The 26,578-nt window shown below is 40.6% G+C and overlaps 1 protein-coding gene across 3 annotated transcripts; it reads left to right on the forward strand.

Moving 5' to 3' along the window:
* Positions 1-5,482: 5,482 nt before the first annotated feature.
* On the forward strand, positions 5,483-25,525 carry LOC113029350 (hepatitis A virus cellular receptor 1 homolog). Of its 3 annotated transcripts, XM_080288131.1 has the most exons (7): positions 5,483-5,878; positions 5,976-6,050; positions 23,070-23,405; positions 23,493-23,549; positions 23,631-23,719; positions 24,609-24,696; positions 24,846-25,525. In XM_080288131.1, exons 2-7 carry the CDS (start codon positions 6,038-6,040, stop codon positions 24,929-24,931), a joined length of 669 nt encoding a protein of 222 aa, XP_080144257.1. In that variant the 5' UTR covers positions 5,483-5,878; positions 5,976-6,037; the 3' UTR covers positions 24,932-25,525. The 3 variants fall into 3 exon arrangements, with proteins under 3 accessions (XP_080144257.1, XP_080144246.1, XP_026035969.1); XM_080288120.1 differs by lacking the exons at positions 5,483-5,878; positions 5,976-6,050 and adding an exon at positions 11,160-11,795; XM_026180184.2 differs by lacking the exons at positions 5,483-5,878; positions 5,976-6,050 and adding an exon at positions 22,746-22,928.
* The last annotated feature ends 1,053 nt before the right edge of the window (positions 25,526-26,578 follow it).

Below are 26,578 nucleotides of genomic sequence, written 5' to 3' on the forward strand. Positions count from 1 at the left end.
CTTGGCCAGCTGCCTATAGCCGGGCCTCTGTGCCGCTCTGCGCGGCCGTCGCCCACACCGGTTACCATGTCATGTCTCTCCTCCTTTCAAGCCTTCTCTCAAGCTTTTTCTCCCCCTTTGCTCTATGGTCTGCCAGGCCCTCTTATTGGCCTCTCTGGGATCTCTCGCAGGTGTGATCAGTTTACTATCAGGTAGGGGCGGAGTCTTTACAGGACAGGTGTTCAATTTAAATAAGATAAAAACATGCAATAAAGCTCATACAAACAAACCCAATATACAATATTAAAATATTAAAACATAAAACATTGCAAAACATGCACAATAAAACCCTAAATAACTTGTCCCGTTTCACCCCGTGACATATCTCTTTCTATTTAATCAAGCCCCTGGAAAAAAAAAAAAAGGCAGTGATCTCTGTCGGCCTCTCTTCGTTTTTATTACCACTATTCATTTGAAAGCTCAGTTTTTAAAACCTGACGATGTAACTACATGTAGCAGTAAATGAATGACTAACCTCGTATTGTGGATGGATTATCTCAGTTGTTCTCCTGAATGAAGTTTAGTCTGTTTACAGCATCCTGCCATACAATTGCATTTGTCCCTAACCATCGGGAACCCTCACATTAACTTTTATCGAGTGGAAAAAAGTTAGTGTTCATCCTCCAGCTTCACTGTGTTTATATTATGCTAACATAGCTGTGTTGCTAGCGATCACGTAGCACATCATTATATACCAGCTAGCCCAATTTCAGCAACCCTATAAAAGTCACTGCTGTTTAGTTTACTGTCTTTATTTATGTTTGAAGTGATAGCAGAGTTGTACGTTTTTAATTTTTCAGAAATCTCTCAGTCAGAACATGCTATATCATATGTAGGTGGAAACTAGCGAGCTAACTTTCTGCTCCTTTCTAACTCCGTTAAATTTCTTAAATTCTGTTTTAATGGATGCCTGGATGTTAAACTTAATTGTTAAACCTGGTGCAGATAACAGTAATGTTATGTTTGTCCATACTGCCTGCCGTTGCTGCTGTTACAGAGGGTTCCAGCAGGTGTTGCTGTAGCTCTCTAAAAAGAGTTTTTTTTTGGGGTACTTCCGGTTACGAATGTACAATTGTTCATGTTGGCTGCTAATACAGAACGCCTGGCATACAGTTACAGCGGACTGATGGTTATTATAGCAAACCTACACCTGGTAAAGCAGCAACACTGATCATTTTATTAAAGATGAAAAAATTTAGACAGTTTTCAACTCTCAGTGATGCCGCAGTGTTCATTTGACTTAGGGACCTGAAGCAGAGTTTGGACCCAGAAACGGCTAATGGCATCAGACTTAAACACTGGATAGCCTGGTCACAGAGGATCATATGATTGTTGGGGTTTTCTATGTTTTGTCTGTATTATTGTAGGGTCTTTACGCACCTAGAAGCAACTATTGCTCTGATTTGATGCTATATAAATAAAATTTAATTGAATTATGCATGTACACGAACATAAATTAGGAAGCCAAGAAATTAGATTAGATTAGATACTGGGACCAGCTGATATTTAATGAGCTGTGCTGTTACCATTTTTCTCATAGTTGGAGTGCGAGTGCCCACTTACCACAAGAAAAGTGAGCCAGACCTGTAGCAAGTCAGTGAACCCAGTTATATTGGCTTACTGTTATTGTTTAGTCTTTGAGTTCAAACAAATTCAAATAATGTCCATTATTACAGAATAAGAAGTTCAACTGGGTGCTGTGTTAAGTCGCCACAGAAGGAAATGCTTTGTGGAACAAATTAGAAGGAAGCACATAATAGCCAGGAAAAAACATTAGCGGCCAATAAAGCAGCGCATGGTATTCACAAGATTTTTCAGAACCCATTTTTTTGGCAGCGTTGCTGTGTGTGTGTGAAAGATTAGCTGAGAAACAGTTTTCTATTCGAGATATTTCTGTTACCATCAATCCGTCTGACAGTCTTTACAGAGCATCCCAAAACCATTAACGCCTTAGAAGCTATTAGTTCAGTCACTGCATTAGTTAACAGCATTTTTCTTAACTTGTGCGCACATACACACACGTCCTTATTACAAATGAGGTTGTATGTCATTTGGAAGCAGAGCTGCAATCTCCTCTCTGTTTTAATTACTGCCATTACAAGAAATAGTACAGACAGGCTTTTGTGTCATGTTCTCACACTTTGTGCTTCAGCCAGACTCGCAGAGCATTCAGGAGAGCTGCTCCCAGACTCAGGCGCCTCAGTAAAATCATCAGTCATGTTCAGCTCTGCTGTGCCTGGTCTTGACAGTGAGAGGGACACAGATTTGCAGCATTACCTTATCGTAGTTGGCCTATATCTGCTTTAAAAATGAAGGCCTGTCAGGAAGAAAAATACGCTGAACATTTTTAAATTTTGTCATGTCCCAGGACAAAATGTGTACTTTCAAAGCTTTGATACATTAGAGACCTTCGGCTGCATGTTCTTCTCAGTCAGCTTTAATTGTAATTTGGCTTTTTGCAGAATAGATGTGCCCAAATATCCAGTGTGATATTTTCTTTTCTATGGTGTCATTCACCTTCACTGAACAGTACAAAGGTAAATGAAAAACAGTTAGTGACGCAGAACGGTGACATGTGACAAGTTAACCATGCAGGGAGGGTGAGGTGGGTGACAGCTGTGCACGTGAAAATATTTCACATATAAGATATTTTTACTTTTTGTCATAAAGGGAAAAAGGAAGCCTTAACATTACCCTAAGATGTATAACTAGACATTTATTTATTTTTATTTATTAAACATTAAATACTCATTTACTTTTGTAAATCACTGTCAAGGTTTACATGTATATTTGTCTTATCTGAACTGGAGTCCAAAAAATTGGGACTTTTAAAAATAAACCTGTTTCTCCCATTTATAAACTAATGCAGCATTACCCATCTTTAAAGAATTGCTTTTTCCCCCCTATTAAATGTAAGTATCATCAATAAGCTAATAAAACAATATTTACCTGGGATTTTGAAACAGTTCTTAATGTGCTCAAAAGGATGCTAACTTTTTTTTTTTTTTACTTTATCAGGTGTACACTAACCCCTTAAAACCTGAAATATGAAATAGTTGCCAGAAAATTGTAAGTTTTGAAAATGGAGAGTTTATTGAACTATGTGACAAATTTGTTAAAAAAATTAATTACATTTTAATTTTATACTTTTTACAGTACTAATATCAGCTCTCTGGCTACAAATATGAACCTTCATTCCTTTATCTTGCATGGCTAAGATGTGTGTTAGCTGAAAAATACCATATAGGAGAACTTTGGCAGGTGTTTAGAACTTTTACAGGATTGATGTACTGACATGAAACTTTAAAGCTGTATTGGTGCCATCAAAAAGAAGTATGAAATGACTCTTGAGAACTCACTGTTGTGAGGTAATCACAAGCCGGTTTCTAGTTTGCTGCTTCATATTAAAGTTTTCAAAGCTATATGTCTGCATGGGCTGTGCCATACAGACTATTTTACAGCTGGATACAGATCACTACTAAGTGTAAAGTTTAGTCTGTCCTAAACTGACATCCTTGGTAATTGCCAAAATAATTTTTGTTGTTCTGTTTATGTTAATAAATAATAAATATTCATTCAAAGCTTTCACTTTTTACTATTCTTGATGAAACTGGGACAAGAATTACCCACATTTCCATTTTGCATCCCATTAAAATAATTTATTTTAAAAAAGGCAACAAGATTTAAAATGAAAAAAAAAAAAAATCCTCTAATCTTTGGTAGGTGGAACAGGCTCAAGCACCCCTGTGACCCTAAACTGGAAAAGCGGAAGGAAATGGACGGAGGAATTGTTGGGAAAAAGAAACGCTTTTTGCATTTTATATATCTGGTAAGAACGTACAAAATAGCTGAGTAGAGCTCGTTATGTCAACAATCTGTTATTCATAAGAACACTTGTGATTGTCTTCGTGAAAATCCACTCTTTATCCCGAGCACAAACACACCAGATAACCATAATACCCTTGTTTCTAGTTTGTACTGATGAAAGGTACAGACAAGAATTACTGCAGTCTCTCAGAACAAACACTGCTCTTTTGAAATCCACAGACCTCAGCCAGAACAAACAGCAATACAATGGAAACTCGTACAATATCGTACCTCATTTAGTCTGTTGTGTACTGGCAACTGTGTTGGAGGAGAAAATGGAAAAAAATGTGCAGTGTAGCTTGGACAGATGTGAGGAATTGTGCGCATAAGATGTGCACATCTCCAGGGACTTTGTGCTTGTTGTTGAGAGAACAGCCAGCAATTTGCCAGATCGCCTTTCTTCTAATGACTTTTTAATGTGTCAGGCCATAAACAGTGAGTGTGATGTAAGTCTGGATGCTTCACATTATACATCATTTAAATTTTAACGTTGAATGATGTTATTTCTGTTTAGGATCATATGCTATTAAAAAAAGCAACATATTTAATTGAGTGAAAAAAGAACCCCTTCTCTCTGTCTTAAACAGGAAACTCAGCTTAACTTGCCACTCTGTCTGAAGTGGAAGTATCTTTCTTTGGCTAATTAAAATGCCACAGGCATCTGTGAGAAACTTGGTCAGTCCTGGCAGACTCTGGGCCAAGAGAGCTGCACAGTTGCAGCTCTACTGTCTCCAAGGAGATTGCAGTCCGATTATAAAGAAAGGCGTCTAGGTTTTTAACCTGTATACAGGCTGCAGCACAATACTGTGGAGATGAGAGGTCACGTTGCGTAACCTGAGGAATTTCACTGATTGGTCATTCATGTCTGGGTCAGGGCTGATGGACTTTACTAGAAACCCGTGAAGCAGAAAGAGAGAGAGGCAGAGGGAGGAAAAAAACCCCACTATGCACAGAAGGTTTGTGAAAGTCGCCTTTGCTCTTGGCTGGAAGGCAAGATTAAAATCATTCTGTATCACTCGGTCTATTTCAGAACTATTTTAAGCTTTGGACTGACACAGGGAGATGTGTCCACATTTTTAAATAGCTGTCGCTTTCTATTTTTAATGTAAACAAAACCATATAAAGCAATTTTCTAAAAATGCCTTATTCAGTATATGACACTCCAATTTGTTATTCATGGCTCAGATGCAGGAACACTGCAGCAGCAGAAGCAAAGTCCATCAGAGCATCACAATGACAGGTCGTGTAAAAGATCTACATCGAGTTCTTGACCATTAGGAACAATATGGAGCGAGGTTTGAACAAGTGGATTCAGGCTCGGGTGGTTCTTTTGTGCTGCTGCTTTCCTGACTGCAGTAAAAAGCACAGCTACCATCCAGCGAAGGCAGTGGAGAAGACTGTGGTGTAAACAGTGCACACTTTTTAATAAATGTTATAACAGGAGGGACATCCTCTCAGGCCTCGAGTGTTTCTAGTGAGAAAAAACAAATGTAAACAGAAGCGTTGTTTGCTTACGAAAGACTCCAAAGTGCACACATCTGCGCATTAACCTAAAAAAGATAAACCGAGTCCATTTAGTAGCATCGTGCAGTAGAACTTCCTTCAACAGAAGCACAGTCATCGTTTCCATTTCTTTTCTGAGCACTCTAAGGATTTTTTTCATCCATTTTCAAGTTGCCAAAATAGAAAAAAAAAAAAAACTAATTTAACATCTACATTTTTACGACCGAGCAATGTCAGTGATATTGCATGAGAAAGATCATGTGACGTGACCGAAAGATTCAGCAGAGGAGTTGTTCATCTGGATGGATTGTTTTTCTTTATCCTGTCGGGTCATCTGACTGTTTTAAAGCTGAGTCAATATAAAGACCTGTTGAAAGCCTAAAGTGAGCCTCAGACAGATATTAAATGACTATATTCAGACTCAGCGTTACATAAAGTCCTCACTGGAATGTCACATCTGCCCCCTCAGGTGAGATTTTGTTTTCCCAGTGACTCAGTGCCCTTTCTCCAGCTCCTAATTGTGTTCATCTATGCAGATAGTGTGTTTCCTTCCCGTCTTTGTTTAGGTTCCACATATAAATGGGTGAAGATGAATGATGTCCTCTGTAGACGAGATGGTTGAAGGGAGATGAAATGCATGCGTGAGTATAATATGTGTGTAAAAAAATTCCTGAAATTCCTTAAGGAGGTAAATTGGCCCAAGTAGAGATTCCTTTTTTGACCTTGACTTGGAGGCATTAGGGGCAGCAGCAGTGATGTGAGAATTAACAGAAGATTAATGACTGTCAGTGTCTGAGAAGCTTGTCAATTTAAATGTCTTATATTCTAACATTTGCCAAAAAGAAACGTAAAAAGCTATCTTAAATCAAGCTGTCTTTTTTAAAGCTGTCTTTAGCAAGGACTAATAGACTCAAACACAGCTGTTATCCAACTGCAATAACACATCTGAATACTACAAAAAAATGTCCATCACGCCACTCTTGTGTTAATCTATGCACGGCCTGAAGCATGTGTGTGGGAATGTATGTGAATGTTTTACTGTTACATCTTATTAGTATTTTAAGTATTCTATCTATTTTATTTATTGAATTTTATTGTTTTATTTATATTTTGATATTGCTAGGGATGATGCAATGATCGGGGACCATTCTTCATTTCGTTGTTCTCGTGACAATGACAATAAAGTTTCTGATTCTGATTCTGATAAATCAAGGGGTGTTTTAAAACACCCCTTGATTTCACTTCCCTGGTTGTAACTTATGTCAGGCTGTTGTGTAAAAGCCTCATAGAGCAGTGGTAACTTCAGAGCTAATGATGTCACTTTAAGGCAGGCTGTAGAAATGATCTTTAACTCATAATTTTGGCTGAACCGAAGCATGATAAATCACCCACCCTCTGTCTTTAACAATGATTCAATCTGACATATTACAAAACAATAATATGATAAACTTTTCAGATTGGAGTGATAAAGGAATCAAATATTTAGAACATATACTAGAAGGAACAGAATTTATTTCATTTGACGGACTAGTTACACAATATGGGATCAACAAGAAAAGATTTTTAGAATATCAACAAATTAAATCCATAGTAAAAAAGAAATTTAAACCGGGTCAAGTTGAACTACAAACACCACCAAGTGTGGTTCAATTTCTTACTCTTAAACCCCCCAAATTACTATCCAAAATATACAGAATGCTTTCTAAATCAGATGAATCAATATCACTTCCTATTGCAAAATGGGAAGCGGATTTATCAGTTAACTTAGACCTAAACTTCTGGTCTCAGATTTGCTTAAAAACCTTTCATCTAATTAGAAATCCCAGTCTTCAATTAATTCAATACAAAATATTACATAGAGTGCACTATACAGGTCATCGGATGTTCAAGATGGGCTTTACGGTCAGGGACAATAAAAAGTGATTTAAAATTGACAATAAAAAGTGATTTGATTTGATTTGATTTGATTACGTCTACCAACAACTGCTCACACTGCCAAACCAATTCACCGGACAATTATATCCACGCTCTTTGGTTCTGTCCACCAGTTCAGAAGTTTTGGCGCGAGATATGTGAAGACTTATCGAAGTGTCTGAAATGTAACATTCCAACTTCCCCCTTAGTGTGTTTGTTGGGCAGCTTAGATAATGTCACTTCAGAAAAGAATATCGCCCATATGGTTTTCACTGCCCTATGCATAGCCAAGAAAACAGTCCTCATGAACTGGAAAAATAAAAATAATCTTAATTCTAACCAATATAGAAATTATCTATTAGATTACATTAGTCTTGATACAGCCTCTGCCACCACATCAGATCAATTGCTCTGGGCTCCTTTGATCAGCTCCATCACCTAGTGGGGGTGGGGGGTCATAGTTTGGTCCCGCCTTCACTGTTGTGATTGGTGTGGGGGTAGGGACAGGCTTAGGGCATCGGGGGATTCCCCGGAGGCATCTTCCTTGGGGGGCTCAACCCGGGGTAGCGGTCATGTCCGGTTAGGGGCTCTGTTGGCTCTCCGGTGACTGTTTCCTCGCGGCTGCGTGCAGCGGGGCTAGGGGAGGGTCTGTGCTGACGGACGTGGGTTACTGACCTGGTAGCCTGGCTGGCCCTGGGTGGGTCCGGGATGGGCGTGAGGTTCTGGGGGCGCTCCGTCTCTGGGCTGGGACCTGGACTGGGCCTCGGGGGCTTGGGTCCTGGTTGGTGTGTTGCCGGGGTTGTGGGCGGGTGGGTGCATGGGGGCCCAGCCCTGGAGCAGGGTGCCGCCGGTGCGTCGAGCCACCTGGGGGGCTCTTCAACTGGTGGGAGAGATTGTCACATCTTGCAGGAGCTTTCCTCTCCTCAGGAGCTCCCTCTGCAGGAGGGGGAGATACAGGAGAGGTGGAGGAAGATCTCAGCCTGGGTGTTTACTGTCTTATGTAGTCTGGAAGATGAGTGGATGGTGGGGTGGGTGCAGTTTTCTCTGTGGTGGGGATGGGTGGACTGTCCCGGGCTCTGTGGGGCCAGGCGGCGCTGCTGCGCTGGGGCCCGGTCTGGATGGGCCTGGGCCCCCTTTCCCTGGCGGGTCGCGGAGTATGGGGGTGCCTACTGGGGTCAGCGGGGGAGCTGGCCCCAGGGAGGGGTCACTTGCCCCTCCCTTCCTTCCCTCCCCATCTCCAGCTGCCTCCCTCTTCCCGCTCCACCACAACCACCCACACATGCAGGGCCTTGGAGTAGGGGTATGTCACCAGGGTGCAGAGGAGGCTACCCCCCCTCTGTCCCCTTCTGGCTGCCTCTGCCTCAATTTTATCCCACAACTTAGACATTCACATTACTCACACTCTCATTACACATACATATAGGATCTTGGGGGTGGGCACGATACACGGAGTCCAAAGTACCATCAGGGTGTACACCCCACCCCTGGCATCGTTGCCCACCTCTCAATTTTAAATACACGTAGACATTGAGGGCTAGCAGGAGGGACCATGCGCTTATCTGCTGCTCTCTGGCAGGTAGCTCCATGCCCTCCTGGGTTTTAAATGCACCTTAGAACACACATGCATCAACATTACAATGAGCGGGTGGAGGGAGGTTTGGAGTCTTCTCTCACCCCCGTTCTCTGCGACCTGCTGGAGCAGGGGGGCTAGGAGGAGGAGTTGGCCGTCCGACTGCGGTCTGGAGTGTGGAGCCTTCCTGCTGCTGCGGAGTCGGGGCGGTCTGCCTCCCCCCACCGCAGGGAAAAGGGTAACACCACCTGGGTCTGGGTGCAGTTCCCCCCTCCAGGGGCGAGGGCACCTAGACCCGGTTTGTAGAGTACGCTTGGGGAGTGTGATCGTGTGTACAACGTCTCTTTATGTCTGTCTCCACGTTGGTTGAGTGTGGAGTAAGTGCATATGAGAGCATGAGGGTGGGAATGGATGTTTGTGTCTGTGTGTGCCTGTATGTCTGTGTCTATATGTCAGGTTGGGTGTCAGGCGCCACCTCTCTGGGGACATCTCAGGCCCTCCAAGGTTTGGAGGCCTATCTCCCCCTACCACCACTTCCCCTGCCAGTGGCGGACTCCCTCAGGTGTCGGTGCGTTGGTGGTTCTTTGTGTCCGGGGATGGGCGTCCAGGTACACACCGGCTCACTCCTTGGCGGCCGCTTATCGGGGCCTGGGGCTCGCTCGGGCCACTTCGGAGGTGGGGTGCCCCCGGCCTCTCGGCCTGGGGCTTGGTCACTCAGGCGCAGCTGGCTGCCGGCGGAGCTCACGGGCGCGTCACTGCAACTCCCCCTGGCTTCTGCTCCGCGGCTGCTGAGTGAACCCTCATCTGGGACTCTCCTCAGCTCTTTCCGGGACAGTGGCGCAGCTGCCCCTCTGTTGGTCTTCCTTGGTCTCTTGTGTTCTGGGGGCCTCTGGATGTCTGGAGTTTTGATCTCCTCCACACCTGCTTCATGCCCTGGAGGACGGGGCTGTGGCCCCCCCACACCCTCTAGCAGATTATTACATGAAGGAACCTTTTAAAAAAACAAAAAAACAAGCGCGTCCATGCTCACAGGTGTACACACGGGTGATCACACCCACAAACTACACCCTTTTTGGCTCCTACCTCAAAGCACACTGTGTTCTGTTGATCTTATGTGCTGCACAATAATGTTTAACATTTAGTATTTACTGTCATATTCCCATATATCATTGTGATGTTGTTTATTCTATTACTCTTGTTCTCTTCTGCTTGCTTTCTTTTTTCTTTCTCAGCAGGTGATCCAGGTGATTGATATATGCATTTTTTTTCTCTGCCCGTTCTGTTGGTTTTTGTCTTTTGCCCTTCTCCCCCATCCCTCTTCTCAGCTGTTTCTCTTTCCCTCTTTCTTTCTCCCCTTCTTTCCCCCAGTCAAGTCTGTCCCGTATTCAGTAAGTGAAAATAAAATAAACAATAAAAGGTGAATCAAATGGACCATTACGGCAAGGCTGGGATGGTCAGTTTGGTAAAGTAAATCCGTTGGGCATCTTTCTTTGCCTTTAGACAACAATTCTGATGGCAAAAGAGCCAAACGGGACAGGCCAAAAAGAAAAAAAAACAAAAAACAAAAAAAAAAAAAACAATGATTCAATCAGAAACCACAGAATGGGTGTTACTCCTGTTGATCTGGTGAATGATGAAGAATTGGCTGAATCCTTCATCTATTGACTGACTGGTTGTTTTTGGCTGCACTTTCAGTGTCTGGATGCAGCAAGGTACATATTACTAATATAAAATTGTGACTTTAGCATGATTGGTTATATCTTCTTTAGAAGTTATTTGTTCAAAAGAGGTGGACAAATAATCTTTACTGATGCATCCACATATTGAAGCCTTGTTTTCTTTACTCTGTTTCAGTAAGATTTCATAGTGTGAGGAGCAACTGTGACACTAAAAAAACCCATAGTCATGAAAAAACTACACCCACTTTTAATTTGTAGATATTTTTATATGTGTAAGAACATATAAAAAGTCCTCGCCAGGTTTGAAAATAATGACAATATCATATGACATGTTACACTTTGTCTTAATTTATTTAATAACAACAAAGCCAAGAAGAAGAGCTATTGGTGTAATACACCCCATCATTTAAAAGCTTGCAAAACCAACTTCAGCATCAGTAACTTGAAGTGATCATTTTCTGTATGGTTTTAGAAGTCTCTCACATCAATGTGAGGAATTTCGGTCCACACTTCTTTAAAATGTTGCTGCAGTTCATTGATGTTTTTGTGCATACGTTTAAGGTCCTGCCACAGGCAGGTTAAGGTTTGTGTTGTAGTTGCTGTTGTGCTTGGGATTTTCATCCTGTTGGATGACTCAGTTTCAGTCGAGCTTTAGCTGTTGCACAGATGGTCTTACATTTGAATCTAGAAGACTTTGATATTTCATAGTCAACTCAGTGATTCTAAGGTGGACAAACCCTGTGGCTGCAAAACAAGCCCAAACCGTCACCCCTCCACCACTGTGCTTGACAGGTGGTATGAGGTGTTTTTCTGTGCATTAAGGCCAAATTTCTCCACTTTGATCTCCTCCGTCCAAATGAGTGTTTTTCTAATGGTACTGCTACAAACTTTAACGTTTAGCATGCCAACTGAGGCCTGTGCAGTCTGAGATGTAGCTCTAGTTTTTTTTTCTTCGCAGTTTCTCTGAACATTGCACAGTCTGACCTTGGGTGGAATTTTCTGTGACGTCCACTGCTGGGAAGATTGGCAACTGTCTTGAATGTTTTCCGCTGTTAAATAATCTTTCTCACTGTTAAATGATGGACTTCAAATTGTTTAGAAATGATGTTCTTGGCTTTCCCTTTCCGGATTGAAAGGCAGCAACAAGCGCTACGACGTAATGGGAAATTCACAGAGAAACTCGTGGATTCTTCAACTGACCGCTGCGGCACACCTGCACCAGGGTAAACCTCCGCCTATCCTACTCCTGCTTTACAGGTGAAAATAGAGCAACAGGACCGCTGAGTCTTTGACTTTATTTATTTGTGTTTTACTTGCATTTATTTGTAAGAGTGAGTGTCAACACAAAAAACTATTTTATTTTATGTGCTGGAATGTGTAGAAAATAGGTTTAAATGTAAAACAAATTTCTTCCAGTCAGAGAATGTTGCATATAATTAAGTTTTTGCTTGATGCATAAAGTTAAAAGATTTAAAGTTTAAAGTTTTAAAAAGAGATGTTTCCATTTGATTACATTTTGTATGATGGATTATGCAGAAAAAGCAGAATTGGGCTGAAAGAGCTATCGCTTTATTACCTATTCAGGCTGTAAATCGTGTTTTTAAAAAGTAACTAAGTAATTAATTACTTTTGAAAATAAGTAAAGTAACAGGATTACTTTTTGGGGGAAGTAATCAGTAATTAGTTACTGATTACTTTTTTCAAGTAACTTGACCAACACTGCTGATGTGTCATGGTTATTGTTAATAAGATTAAGACTTTAAGGTCCAGATTTCTTTCTTTCTTTTATTATTAACCTTAGAACTGAAACAGTGTGTTTGAATATGCTTAAATTTCTACATTATGTATATTAAAGAAAAAATATGGAACACTCTCAAAGGACTGTTCAAGAAACAGTCTGATTTTATTATGGATTGGGCTGCTGTACTTAGGACTTGACACCTTCGGGTGATAACCATTATGCTGAGTCAGGCTTAATCACATGACAGGGGAAAAAAATCATAGGAGTTAAGCCAGCAGGACTGACAGACCTTTCTTTTTTATAATTTGCCCATGATTATGTGAGTTTGTCTCATTTTGAGCTTTGCTTTGACAAAATGTTCTGAAGGACGATGTTCTATAAATCTTGGTTTTGTAGGCACTGCTATCCCACACTAAACAGTCAAGCAGTAAAAGCTGATTTCACATCTCCACTTTTAGTGGACTGATGCTCAAGAAACTCTTTCCCATACTGGTCCCCTGTTCATGTCCTGGTATGGTTTTCTCAGCATCTCTCTGTCCTGTGTTAGTAGCAGGGGTGGCCAGGCCATGTGAGTAATGAAAAAAGGACTTTTTTTCCCAGCAGAGAAAAAGAGTTGGATCTGGATCAGCTTTGGGTCAGGAGAGCTTCTTTTCTTCTGTACATCCCTAATCATCTTTCCTTTAAGGGTATGTTTATGTTTTCACATTTTTCCCCTCTCCAATTGTGCCGAAGGAGAGTGAACTAATGAGAATGCTCTCGGTTGAGTGTCTTCCTCATACCGTGTAGGCACGGAGGCTTAAACTCCTACCTTTTGTTCATGGCTACAAAGCATAAAGAACAGATGAATATGAACATCATCAAGTGATAAGTCACTGACCCATGAAACAAAGTTTGCAAGTCTCCCTTAATGATGCTGCAGTGAGTACAGTGACGGGATTCATGGCAGCGTCCCAGCACACTGCATGTGGGAGGAAAAAGAGATGAGCATCAATACTGGGAATGTTCAGAGTTACTATGCTACGTGTCTTTTAAAAGGCAGTAATGTGAATACTATTTATTTTCTTAAATTCAAAACAAACAAAGAAAAAAAAATCTCACTTGCTACTGTGTTGGAGAGTATACTGTTTGATCTCCACATCCTGTCTCCAGCCCTGCTTCTCATTCCTATTTTGGCTCCACTTTCTTTCATTTCCAGCCTCTTTTCACTACTTACTCATACTTTCTAATTGCCTTTCACACAGTGGGACTGAAATTCTCTCCTTAATCTCCTCTGTCCCTCGTTCTTTTCCCTCACCCAGCCTTCTGTCTTCCAGGAGCGTTTGGAGGCATTTCCGCTCCCAAACTCATCATGAGCTCTGGTCTCCCCAGTGGGATATTAATAGAGAGAAGAGGAGTGGAACATTGAGACCCACTCCCAAGAGAGATGAGGGTGGGAAGTAATAAGTGGGGAAAGGGCCGATCTCCATAGTCACCAGCAACCATAAATCCATCATGTGTTAGTTGCATGCACACAGATTATTTTATGTTCTTGTAGAGGAAACAAAAAAAAAACCTTGACAGAGAGAAAGGCATTTACAATAATATGCAAAACACAAAGAAACCAACTCCATAACTCATCAAAACACTGTTTCTGCTCAGTGGGTGCTCCTATATAAAATTCATAACAGTTAAATTTACTCTGAGAAACAACTCTCAGCTGATTCTCATTCATGACCGAGAAAAGTGCCATAATATTCAAAGCGCAATTTACAGTCTGGCAATTCCAGCAAATTGCAGAACTTGCGACTAGAGATGAGTGTATATATGCACTTCAGTAATATTACCTGTTGTTTTTGTGGTAGTTCTGAATCACATCGAACAAACATACAACCAGCACGGTGTAACAAAACAGAGAGCTACAAGGAAAGTTTAAAAGATTTATTCCTAACAGTAGTTTGGACACTGAAAAACCACTGAAAATTTACCCTCATATGCATATTTAATAATATATAATACAATATATAATAATTGGCACATCTTTTTATGTATATAAACATAGTATTTTAACCCTAAATCATAATCTTTTCCTAATCAAGTGGTTTTTGTGCATAAGCTTAACCTTGGCAAGTCATCTAAACTTCACAAATATTGACTGAAAAAAAAAAACTAAGGTGTAAAAAATATTTGTTTTATGTGAGTCTAATTTGCACTTATACCAGTAAAGTCGAAGCACATTAAGTTTCTTTTCTCTCTCGAAAGTGCTTCTCGCTGTGACGCAGAGAAAACATTTAAGTGGCCGTCACACACCATTGCTCTCCCTCTGTCATTGTTCTCTCAGCAAAAACACTGTCGCCTTGCGTCACGACTGGTCTGTGGATTGTGGAGTCGACATCAAATTTTGCAGCGTGCAGCTACTTCGCAGACCATGCAAACCACGGCGGGAACTTAGGTTGGCGACATAAGCGGGATATGACAGTCACCGCTGCCAGCGTCACGTGACCTCATTACACAAGACTGACGACAGTGCTACTGTACTACTTGGAATCAATTTGAAATGTGGGAGTAACAAATAACACTTGATTTATGCACCATGAGGGACTTAAGGGTCACAGCAGCTGTTAGTCTACAGCACTGGACAAAAGTCTCGAGTCACCCTTCATTTCTCTCCAGTGATCCAGACCTTCTTGTAAATATTAAAGTGATCTTGAACAATAGTGCTCCCAGTTTTCTGAAGGTCTTTCAAGGTTTACTTTTGATATTGGCTGCTTTATTGTGTTTGGCTAAAGGATTAGTTGTTTTTGGACTGATCTGTTCTAAGGACTTTTGCCCAGTGGGACGCTGCCTCGAGAAACGTACACATTATATTGCCAAAAGTATTCAGTCATCTGCCTTCACACACATATGAACTTTAGTGACGGCCCATTCCTAATCCATAGGGTTTAGTATGATGTTGGCCTTTGCAGGTATAACAGCTTCAACTCTTTTGGGAAGTCTTTCCATGCGGTTTAGGAACATTTCTGGGAATTATTGACCATTCTTTCAGAAGCACATTTGTGAGGTCAGACACTGTTGTTTGATGAGAAGGCCTGGCTCACAGTCTCTGCTCTTATTCATCCAAAAAGGTGTTTCTATCAGGTTGAAATCAGGACTCTTTGCTGGCCAGTTGAGTTCTTCCACACCAAACTCAGTCATCCATGGGTTTATTCACCTTGCTTCGTGCACTGGTGTGCAGTCATGTTGGAATTGGAAGGGGACATCCCCAAACTGGAGCATAAGAGAGTCCAAAATGTCTCCACTGCTCTAGAGTTGAGTAGCGGCGTTGCTTTACACCACCGCATCCAATGCTTTGTATTGTCCTTGGTGATGGAGGCTTGGATGCAGTTGCGCTGTTACTGAAATTGATGATCTCTGCACACAATGCACCTCTCTGCGATTTTAGGTGGTCTACCACTTCATGGCTAAGTTGCTGTTGTTTGCAAAACTTCCACTTTGTTATAATACCACTAACAGTTGACTGTGGAATATTTAAAACCACGCAGCAAGAACATTTTGCGACTGGACTTGTTGCACAGATGGCATCCTATCACAGCACCATGCTGGAATTCACTGAGCTCCTGTTAGCGACCCAGTCTTTCATAAATGTTTGTAGGAGCAGTCTGCATAACTAGGTGCTTGATTTTATACACTTGTGGAAGTGACTAAAATGCCTGAATTCAATGATTTGGGTGAGTGAGTGAATATGGATTTCCTTTTTCATTTTTTCTGGACAGATGTATAGCACCTACTGGCGGAGTTCATCACTTCTATTCAGTAAATGTAGCTTTGAGGGTTCAAAAGGCTCAATATCAGCGGTGCTTTTTTTTTCTCCTTATCTAACAGATTGTGTTGACAAGTGAAGGCAAAAACAAGCTGTCATTAGAGGACAGCAGCGGCATACAAACTGTCAGGACCGATGTGACCACGAGGTCTTCATCAAGGCGTCACAATGCTGAATAACTGAATATAGAAATGTAATACTGGGAGATTACATGCATTTAGCTTAAAAATCAGACATTCAACTAAATTTCTACCCTAAAGTATTTTAATTTTCTCTTAGTGATGTTAATTTTAATGATCTCTTTCTCTAGGATTGTTGTCCCTCTTATACACCATGGAGGGGTCATTTTATAGACCAAAGAGGTATTCACCTGATCAGCACTCTTGCTCGAGAGAAGAGTGGATACTCCGATGTCAGCAATATTGCAAATTGATGCATTTTCCTATCTGCCTGCTATGATGGATCACCCTCAAATTGACTGAGAAGAAAGCTGATGTATGTGCTGTATTAGTATACTCATTATTCTTCAAACCCGAATTCAGTGTCTTTCTCTGCTTTTGTTTCAAGTTTCAAGAAATGGAGCTGACTGCAGCAGCTACCAACATCCTTAACAACTTCTAAAAATGACACAAAACTTTGACCTACGCAGTCCAACTTCTTCTTTTCTGTTTGCTCATGCTTTTATCGGACATCAGCAAAAGTCACCTATAGCTATAGATTTCTCAGTGCTGGCACTCCGGCCTTTGACCAGTTTTTCTGCTCCGAATGACATTTTTAAATCATTGTCTGTACAGCTGACTGACAGATGCTTTGGCTTGAATTCCAGAGTTAAATCACAGAAAACAAGACTCCCCTTCTGTAAGGGGAAGCTTAAGCTTAAGCAACGAGACTTTAACTCATAATAGTATTAAAGTTGCAACAGGCATCTCAGCAGGCTGTATTCTCTAAAGCATAATTCAAAAAGCATGTCTAATATGCTTACTAAATTGTCATTTTTAAAGTTTTAGATACTATTTAAATGTTAGTTATTTTGAATTTAAGGATAAAATTTCATATTATTTTATTTATGAAGTGCATCAGAGTCAGCATGAGGTTTTTGGGGTGAATGATGGCTGAAATGTGGCTCTGCATCCCGACTCAGTTTGTGAAGAGATTCAAGTCATAAAAGTGGGTTTGCTATTTTAGACATGTGCTACACAAAATATACACTGTGAACCTTTGTTGGTATCAAACAAGAGCAAAATCTTATGCTGATTAAAATCAGTCAGCTCTACTGGCCACACATATATGCACACACAGGGAAGTGGGCTCTATTTTGTTTTTTGCACACAATGTGCTAAACAGACTTGACAATCAGACAACAACAGCATAACACACAATAACATTTATAACACATATACATATGTGCAGTGGTGCAGAATGTGACAGTCTTGGAATAATAGGGTGGATAACTGCTTACTATATGCACTGATATAGATATGTTCAACTTAACAAAATTGTATTACTGTTTAGGTAGAAACAGTAACTGGAACCAAGGTCTTTGTGGTTTTGGCAAGATGTTTTTCAGTTGCTAATCCTTAGTTCTTGTTTAATCGCACTTCACTCATAAGCTTATGATATTATAACATGCTTTCTGAAGATATATTTCTATGTACCGGTACTTCTATCTACTTTATCTGCTTCTATGCCCAGGGACTCCATATGGAAATAAGCTAGTAGCTTAATCTGGTACAATGCATCTTTTCTCTTAGGAGATTATTTTTTTATTTTTATATTTATTTTTATTTTTTGTACATGGTCCTGGACAAAAAGTGGAAATGAAATGAAACAAACAGTATCAAAGAGGGATGTAGACTCTGTGATATCACCCTATAACACTTGTTTTGGAATCTGCATTTTTGTTGTTTTTTTGTGGAGACAGAAGTTACCATATATGGATGAAAGGGTGGAGAGTTAAGTTGTCAGCTAATGCTTTTGAGGTTATTCGGCAAGTTGCATTAAATAAACTGTATGAGTGCGTACACACATATGCACATATCTACTTTTTGGTGCTAAGGGACAGAAAAATAAAATTGTAAAATTTGAAAGGTCTGGTTTAAGTAATGGACTTGAAGTAGTAGAAGTGTGGCCTAAAGGATTCCAGTTGTGAAGTGTTGATATTTACAGATTCTTGTCATGAGGGGAAAAGTTATCCACAGAGACCAAACTGGCTGTTAGACATGCTTTTAATTCTGTAATGTAGTTTTTGGCACTTCACTTCACATCACCTGTTTTTAATGTACTACACCCGTTACCCCTGTCTTCACCTACCACTTGTCAATTTTCTTCGCCAGGCAGCTTTTCAGATGTTTTGCAGTATTCAATGTTTGTGTCTCTGGTGATTTCTCCCTGTGTATGACCTTTGTCTGCCATCGGAAATTTGCCTGTCACCTGTTCCCTGCTTGATTTGTTTGTCCTCCCTGACTGCCTACTTGTGCATGACCACGGGCTGTTTGGTTAAAGATTGTTTTGGACTACCTTTGCCACAGAGGTCCTCTGTCTGGTTCCTCTTTTCTGTGAAACTGTAAGACAAAGGGCAAACGCTACCATGACAAAATCGCATCATTCTGCAGTCACCACATGAAAATAGATTAAAAAAAGAATAAAAAAAAACCCCAAACAAACCCTGAAATTAAATTTGCCAGGTGCACATATTAACAATAGACTCTCATTAAACTGATAGAAACCCTGGATGCAATTATGTTTCCTTCAGACATTTTTTGCTGATTCAATTTATAGAAATTAAATTTCTCAGAGACATGCTTGCTTTAAACTCTCCCATCACACTCTTTGTCAGTGAAAAGATTCCAGTCTCATTAGGTCTGCTGTTAATATGAAAATATGAGAAGTGTTTAGTGGCTTCATGAAATGACAAAACACAGGACATCACAGAGGGAGGACAGTGATCTATAGAGCGCTCGAGCAGCTCGGTGGTAGCTGACAGTGTTGAAAAGTGGAGGTGGAGACAGGCCTGTCAGAGGTGAGTGGAGGGCATCGCAAGACAGGCAAAAAGAAAATATTTTTCTTAGACTCTTGTCATTATGTGCACACAACACTTCCTTTCCATTAGTTATGTTTTTATAATGGCGACTTTTTACCAAACACACATATTGTAAAGTGCATATGGACCTGCATGCACTAAAATGTGTTGCTGTGGCATTGTGTATAAATACCATTGTGCTTTCCTTGCTTCTCATGTCATTTTCACCTTAAATTCAAAAGAAAAAATAGTTGTAAAACAAAATCCACCTTCAACTCTAAATTGGACAAATGTTAGCAGACAAAGTGTTTGAAGGCCAGGCGAGGCAACTAGGCAACATGACTCTTAAACAAGACCCAACTCAGACAGGCACACAGTTAAAACAGTTTATTTAAAGAGGAACTTGCACGGGACTGAGTGAAAGCCACAGGGCTCGGGGAATAATGTGTCCTAAGGAGAGGAGAGAAAGAGTCAGGTCCAGCGGAGCGCAGAAGGAAATTTCCCAATGATCCAGTTTCCAGGACAGTCTCAAAGGTATGCATGAATTATCTTAATTGGAATGGATAAGCTTGGAGGGAGGAGCACTGGCCTGTCCACACAAAAGGGGTCTGTGGGTCATAGGAGGGTGGCATGGCGAGATGGAGAGTGTCCTGGAAGAGAATTCCTAAGGAGAGTGTTAAACCCAAAGAAGGCAGGTAGGTTGCTCAGGTAAGTCTTGAGGTCCCTTTCATCTGCAGAGATACACTGGAACAAACACAGGATCATCAGGTTTAGTACACATACAGATATCAGTAGGAATAAACAAGAGTGAGCCTGTTTACGACTTGGAGATGACAGACAGTCCGTCGGAGTCCTGATGTTGAGAAATATCAGCTGCTGATGAGATCAATGAACCACAGGTGCGCTCACTGAGAAGCTGCCTGTCCAATCAATCCGAGACCAGACACAGAGAACGGAGTCAAACACATCAGCCCAATACCGTACTATGATGGATGGATGAGACAAATGTGTCTCTGTTCTGTAAAGTGTGAAGTATGTTAAATAAGACTATAACTGGACAGCTTGTAAAAGCAGCACGTGTATTGTTTGGAAAGCAGTGGAATAAGAAATAGGAACAGAAAGCAACTGGGAGTAAAGAGCTTCTTCAAAATAACGCTCATTCTTTTGAGATGTGCAAAACAACAAAACAAAAGGGAACAGTGTGTATTGTTTCAGGTCTCTTAGCCACTTTGAGGATCATCCTGAACCTTTTGGACCTTTATAAACAGCGAAGTGTTTTTAGATATAAAGGGTAACCAGCTGATTTTCTGCTCTTGCTCTTGATGAAGGCGGTCGCACTTTTCTCCTCTCCTCCTCCTCCTCTCCCTTAGCTTCCCTGCTTAGCCTCTTATGTCCTTGTCTAGTCTCGTGTTTTTTGTATTACTTTTCCCTGGAACACTCTCTCACAGTCTGTTCTCTAAAACCTAAAAGAGAATTGTGGATTTGATCAACTGGTCTCTGAATGCAATTGACACCCCTTCTCAACGAGAAGTCTGGGCTCGGGTGAGCCTGACTCCTGAAGATATCTACCTATTCGGAACCATGATAACAGGGTTCTGGCGGATCGGAGCTGGCTTGGCCCTGGCTTATCGAAGAATTAAGGAAGCGGAACCGGCTGTTCAAACCCCCACAAGGCTGCCCGCTGGGATTGAAATGATGGGACGAGGCGTGAGTTTCTCAAAATGGGCTCATTGAGTGCAGCACGGAGAAGATCTTGGAGAACGCACGGCTGCCGTGAATACTCAGAACAAGACCTCTGAGTGAAAAACTGGATTACATCTGGAGGGGCTCGCTCGAATAACATCTTTGAGCGCAAATTCAATCACATCTTGGGGAAGTGCACTGCGGTCGTGAGTTCTCAGAACCTGCTCTTTGAGCAAAAAGAACGACAACATCACGGAACATAAGTTTGGATAACATCATAGAAAGCTCACGGCTCTCCAACGGGAGATTGAGAGACCAGTGTTGGACTGTTAGAACAGCTTTGAAATTCATATGAGTTGTTCGCTCTAAAGTAAAAAGCACCATCACTTCATGCGGATACCCTCTTGGCACCAGCTGCGGTTGCAAGGCTGGAGCCGAACAAAAAACACCCTGATAACGACTGTTTTTAGTCTGTTTCTTCAAATTCCATGCAAGGCCACCTGGGTTGGCTGGAAGACTGTTTACTTAGCCTAGCAGGGCGAAGGACACTGTCTCAGCTGAACTCTGGACACGCACACACATACATATACACTGATATGCACACACTCATCCCCCCTCCCTTTCCAAACGCCTTAGACGCTTATTCCCTCCGATGCTGACGGTGGATCAAGGAGACCAGCGCACGCAGGTCCGGATGTACTGTCTAAATCGGCTGTCTCTCACCCCTTTACCCACCCCTGTTGCTTGTCATGTGTTTCTTTGGTGTATTAAGAGTTTTTTCATGTGCTTTGTGCAGAGGTGTTTTTTTTTTCTGTTCTCAAACTGATCTCCCTGTTGGAGCTCAGTCTGGGGGGAGTTATTTTTTTTCTCCTTATCTTTCCTCATGTGGTGCATTTTCCATTGTTATACCTCTCTGACCTGTCTTCCCCATGTGATGTTTGTGTAATGTATGTACGGTCAGAAGGGTAAGTCGGCGCTGGCAAAGGTCGGCAGCCTTAACCCAATTTCCTTCGGGGTCAACCTTCAGGATCAGTAAAGTTTTATTGAATTGAATTGAATTGAATTGATGTGTAGAGTGCTTGATCTATTGTAATATCTGTAGGTAGTTAGTATTCTTACAGTATGTATTTATATTAATGTTTATATAGATGCAGCTATTATTTATGCTCTAAATCTTGCATAGTCCTGCACCATTGTTGTTGTTGTTGTTGTTTTTTGTTTTTTGCATCATAACACTTGTTTGCATACAATAATGTAATTCTGATCCTTATTGTAATGAGTGGCAACTGTGGTTGATGTAATTAAAGTAAAAGCACCAGGAAGATGACAGGGCCAAAGTGACGTGGGTGCACTGAGTAACTGTAAAAATCTCACAAAAAGGACGTTTTTGAAAGTCATCTCAGGAACAAGCTGAGCCCTTTTAAATTGTCAGCCGCAGGGCCAGAAGAGAACAACTCATCCCAGACAAATTACAAAAACAATTTTGAGTGTCCTTCCACTGTTTTCTTTCTTCGCCAATTTTACCGCTGAACATAAACTTTAATAAGTCTCCTGAAAAATCTGTACGCAAGCAGCGTGAAGGAATTCAGATGGCCAGAGTCTCACCATTTCATGTGACAATCTATAGATAAATCAGGAAAACAGGCTCATAGCTGTTAGTGACAGATGTGACACTTAGTCATGTTTCCTGTTTATCTGTGTGTGTCATCGATCTTTAACATTTAAAGTGTCCCATAATAAATAAATGGAGGAACGCACAATCTGTTTATATTACAGAATATAACATTTCCAGCCTTTTGTCCCCCTTTTCTTTTACATGCGAGAGTTGAGGTTTATATGTACAATGATAAACTCTGGATTACTTCATAACAACAGATGAGACATACATTTTTCCCAGTGGGCTCATTTGCGTATCACAAGAATTCAAGTCCAAATGTAGACAAGACAGCCGTAATTTCCTTCTTCATTTTTAAAAAGAGAAGTGAAACCTCCAGTATTTGATAAAATAGTACGTGTGGTGAGGGAGAAGCTCATTACATCCTCGCTTGAGGACATTGTTAACAATAGCCTACACATGCGTGGTCTGTTTTGCTTTTGCCTCTGGATCCTGATCCGAGGTAAGTCGATATTTGGTGCTTTTATTGTTTCAGACTATATGTAGTGTGCTTGTTGGTGTAGGAGTGTGTGTGGGTGCAGTAGTGGGCTTCAAATCGGGGTTACAAATGTAATCTGTATCATCTATTGCTGTTCCTTCACAGTGTCCTTCAGCACCAGAGTCATTGGCCTCGTTGGGCACAATGTCACGTTGACATGTAGGTATGACACCAAAACCCATGGAGTCCTGAGTTTTTGTTGGGGAAAAGACAGGGTGCCCACGTCCAAATGTTCCAACACCATCCTTTCCTCCACCGGTGAGGCTGTGTCTAACAGAAGGTCCTCCAGGTACCAGCTGTTGGGCCGAGTGACAAATGGAGATCTGTCGCTGACCATCCTCAATGCTCAGACGGAAGATGCTGGGGTATATGGCTGCAGGATTGAGATTCCTGGGTGGTTTAATGACCATAAGGTCAACATTGAACTGATCATAGAAGAAGGTAACGCTCATGAAAAGCTTTAGTGTTGATCACAAAATCATTGATGTTTTTTAGTTGAAAAAAATTGGTCTGTTTTGTTTTTCATAGCTGCTGTAGAACAACCTGTTACACAGAACTACATAATATCTACTGCTGGAACAACAGGTAAGCAAACACCTACAAATAAATATGTTAACTTTTTAACATAAATTGTATCTTATAGATTATACCAACTAACTATTTCAGATGCTACAGAAATACTGACAGCGTCGGCATCTGAAAGCGTGGAAGTTGGTCACCAACAAATGGACGCAGTTCAAAGTGAAACAGAGCAGGTATTTGACTTTTTATTTAAATCAGGAGAAAGCTGTGTGTTATAATACATCAATTCCTATTTTTATAGCACACTTACAAAGTGCTTCGTAGTTTTACTAAAATCACACATTAAAAACAAGCATATATGTTCCAGTGTGCATAGACAGACTCGACATATGGTCTTACAGTCATTCCTACATCCACACTTACATAAACACATCAGATGTAAACAATAGCCAAATACAACAGGAGAAAGTGTGAAGAAAAACAGCTGTTTGAAGTAAAGCACAGATTGACTTCATGAGCTGACAAAGGCTGTTCTAATGTTTTTGGCATCACAACCTCTAAATTGTGATCACCTGTGGAGTTAAAATAAAAGCGTGGAAGAGTTTAGCGATCAGATGATCGGAGAGGCCGACTGACGTTATAAGGTTGCAGCAGCTCTGCTATAGACGCAGGAGCCGGTCCATGTGGAGCTTTATGTATTATTAATGAAGGTTTAAAATAGAGTCTGATTTTCAGGGGAAGACAGTAAAGAGAAGCAAGAACAGAGTTAACTCAGATAATGAAATGTTTTACAGCACGGTATGACTCATGGATGAAAACAGGAAACCTGTGGCGTTTATTTTCCTTTAGATTTTTCGTCTAGCAGCTAGAGAAGAAATGACACTAACTTGTAGTTTTGTCTTTTTATTTACTTATTTATTACGATATTTAGGACATTTGGATTTCCTTAAATTAACATTTTGTCTCAAGATTGATGTGAGACACTTAGAAACATGATTCAAAAAATGAGTGTAAAAAAAAAGTGCAGGAATATTCTCATTATTTAACATTATTTATGTAACAGATTTAAAATTACATGGCCATTATAATTGACCTCACGATAAGGTTTATTTTTCATCGCAGGTGATTTTCTTCTCGAGCATTGGGAATATTGGCAGGATGGCAGGTCTTTTATTGCTCACCATAATCATAATCCTCTGCTTTATTTTCCGTAAGTATGGAAATAGATTATCGTTTGTGAGTCATCTCCCATTCCTGATTAATTCAACATTAAAAGTGGGCGTCTATCAAACAGCTGAAGTCACAGAGCGGGCTTTCCTTCTTACTGAGTATCTTCATATGTGCATTTCTTCAATCTAGGAAGGATGTTCCTGATGAAGGAGGCACTGAAACATCACAACTCCGTAACTGCTGAGAATATTTATGAGAGCATCGCAATGACTTAATGCTGTTGAAAAACCCCCCACAAAGATCTCACAGAAAAGGGTGCAATTGTTTCACAAATTGCAAAAATAACCTAAAGATTAATTATTTTCTTTCTTACTACCTAGAAGAGTCGTTGGCTTGTCAACACTTGCAGACACAATGCCACCTACTGGCCCTACTGAGCAATAATAAGCAAATGTGAAAAACAAGTTTGTTAGGTATAACTGCACTATTATCTCAGTATACACCTCTCAGCTATAATTGAAAAAACCTTCTTATGACATGGCTCAAATGAACTGTGAAACAGCTATTTAGTGATGTGAAAAATATGTACTGTACTATATGTTATATAAGCTTTTTTTTAACCACTGAATAATGTAAAAATGGAAGATGATTTGAGAAAGAACCTTTACATGACAAGACTAATTGCTTATGGTTTATTTATTTATTTCTCTCTAAGTCTTGTGTCTGAGTCATTTAAAAAGTCGTGTGCATGTTCTGTTACACTGTATCAGCAAACTGAATAAATGTAATTACCTCTACCTCATTCTCCTTTATGTTGAAACATAACTGCTTTTCTCTGGAATCCAAAACTAATTAAACAAAAACCTGAATAATGTTTTTCCTTGTTTAGTTCTTAGCAACACACGTGGGACTGAAAAATATGTATACATTGTGCCAACCAGTAAAAGCCAGTACAGGACTCAAATGCACCACACAGAGCCATGAGGCTTTAACTTAAAAAGTCCAGTGTTTACTGGACAATCCCGTACACATGACATCAATCAAAACAAATACAAAAATGCTATAAAATGTCTTTAAAATAGAACAAATAATAAAACATATAGATTTAATACAGGTGACCTCACACACAGGGGGTAAAGTGGGATTTGGCAACGTCGACCTTACGCTTGTGGGTGGCTGAACAGCATTGTTTATGTTTTTTTGACATACAATGATGTCTGTCACAGTTTGTTGCCTGTCCGGTGCTGAACTTTGAATACCACAACATTATTATTATGTAATTTGTTTCGCACGCTGCATCACGATAAGTAAAATGACAACTTATGAAACACAATCATGTTCAGATCCAATATCGCAAATGAAAATCTAAAATGAAATAGCCTGAATTCACCAGTTTATCAAACATGAACAGTCCTTACCATTTAAAAAAAAAAAATCTTATATTTTCTTACATCTTGAACTTTCTATGTTCATCTCTCCCTGGGAAGTACAGCAACTGTACATTGGCTAAAAAGACACACTGATGCAAACTGCATGTATGAAAAGTTACATTTGAAATGAGCCACCCCTCGAAAATGTTTCATTTGTGCTCGCTTCTGTTCTGCAGCACTAGTTAGATACTCACATCTGCACCATGAACGCACAACAAAGCTGAGATGGGAAAAGGCGATGTGGTTATGTTGCAAGTGACACTGTGGGATATCATTATTTTCTTATCACTCCGTTCAACCAGCTTGAAGCAACTGCAGGCTGCAGCACATGAAAAATCAACTCCCTATCAGATCTAATTTCTCATTAACTGAAGGTTGACTGTATAAAAGCACTCAATATTACTACAGTTTGTTGTTGTAATGACACATTTTTTTTTGGAAGTGATCAAAGAGGAAGTACTGTGCTGAGTTACTTAATATCCAGCAGAACCA

The sequence above is a fragment of the Astatotilapia calliptera genome, chromosome 2 (genome assembly GCF_964374335.1).
Source record: "Astatotilapia calliptera chromosome 2, fAstCal68.1, whole genome shotgun sequence".
NCBI classification, from domain to species: domain Eukaryota; kingdom Metazoa; phylum Chordata; class Actinopteri; order Cichliformes; family Cichlidae; genus Astatotilapia; species Astatotilapia calliptera.

What these genes read in the sequence shown, in the direction of transcription:
- LOC113029350 (XM_080288120.1), top strand. Translation starts at nt 11,732, where the DNA reads ATGGGAAATTCACAGAGAAACTCGTGGATTCTTCAACTGACCGCTGCG. An exon ending in ATCTACTGCTGGAACAACAG is followed by an intron (nt 23,550 to 23,630) that starts GTAAGCAAACAC and finishes TAACTATTTCAG; the next exon opens with ATGCTACAGAAATACTGACA. An exon ending in AATCCTCTGCTTTATTTTCC is followed by an intron (nt 24,697 to 24,845) that starts GTAAGTATGGAA and finishes TCTTCAATCTAG; the next exon opens with GAAGGATGTTCCTGATGAAG.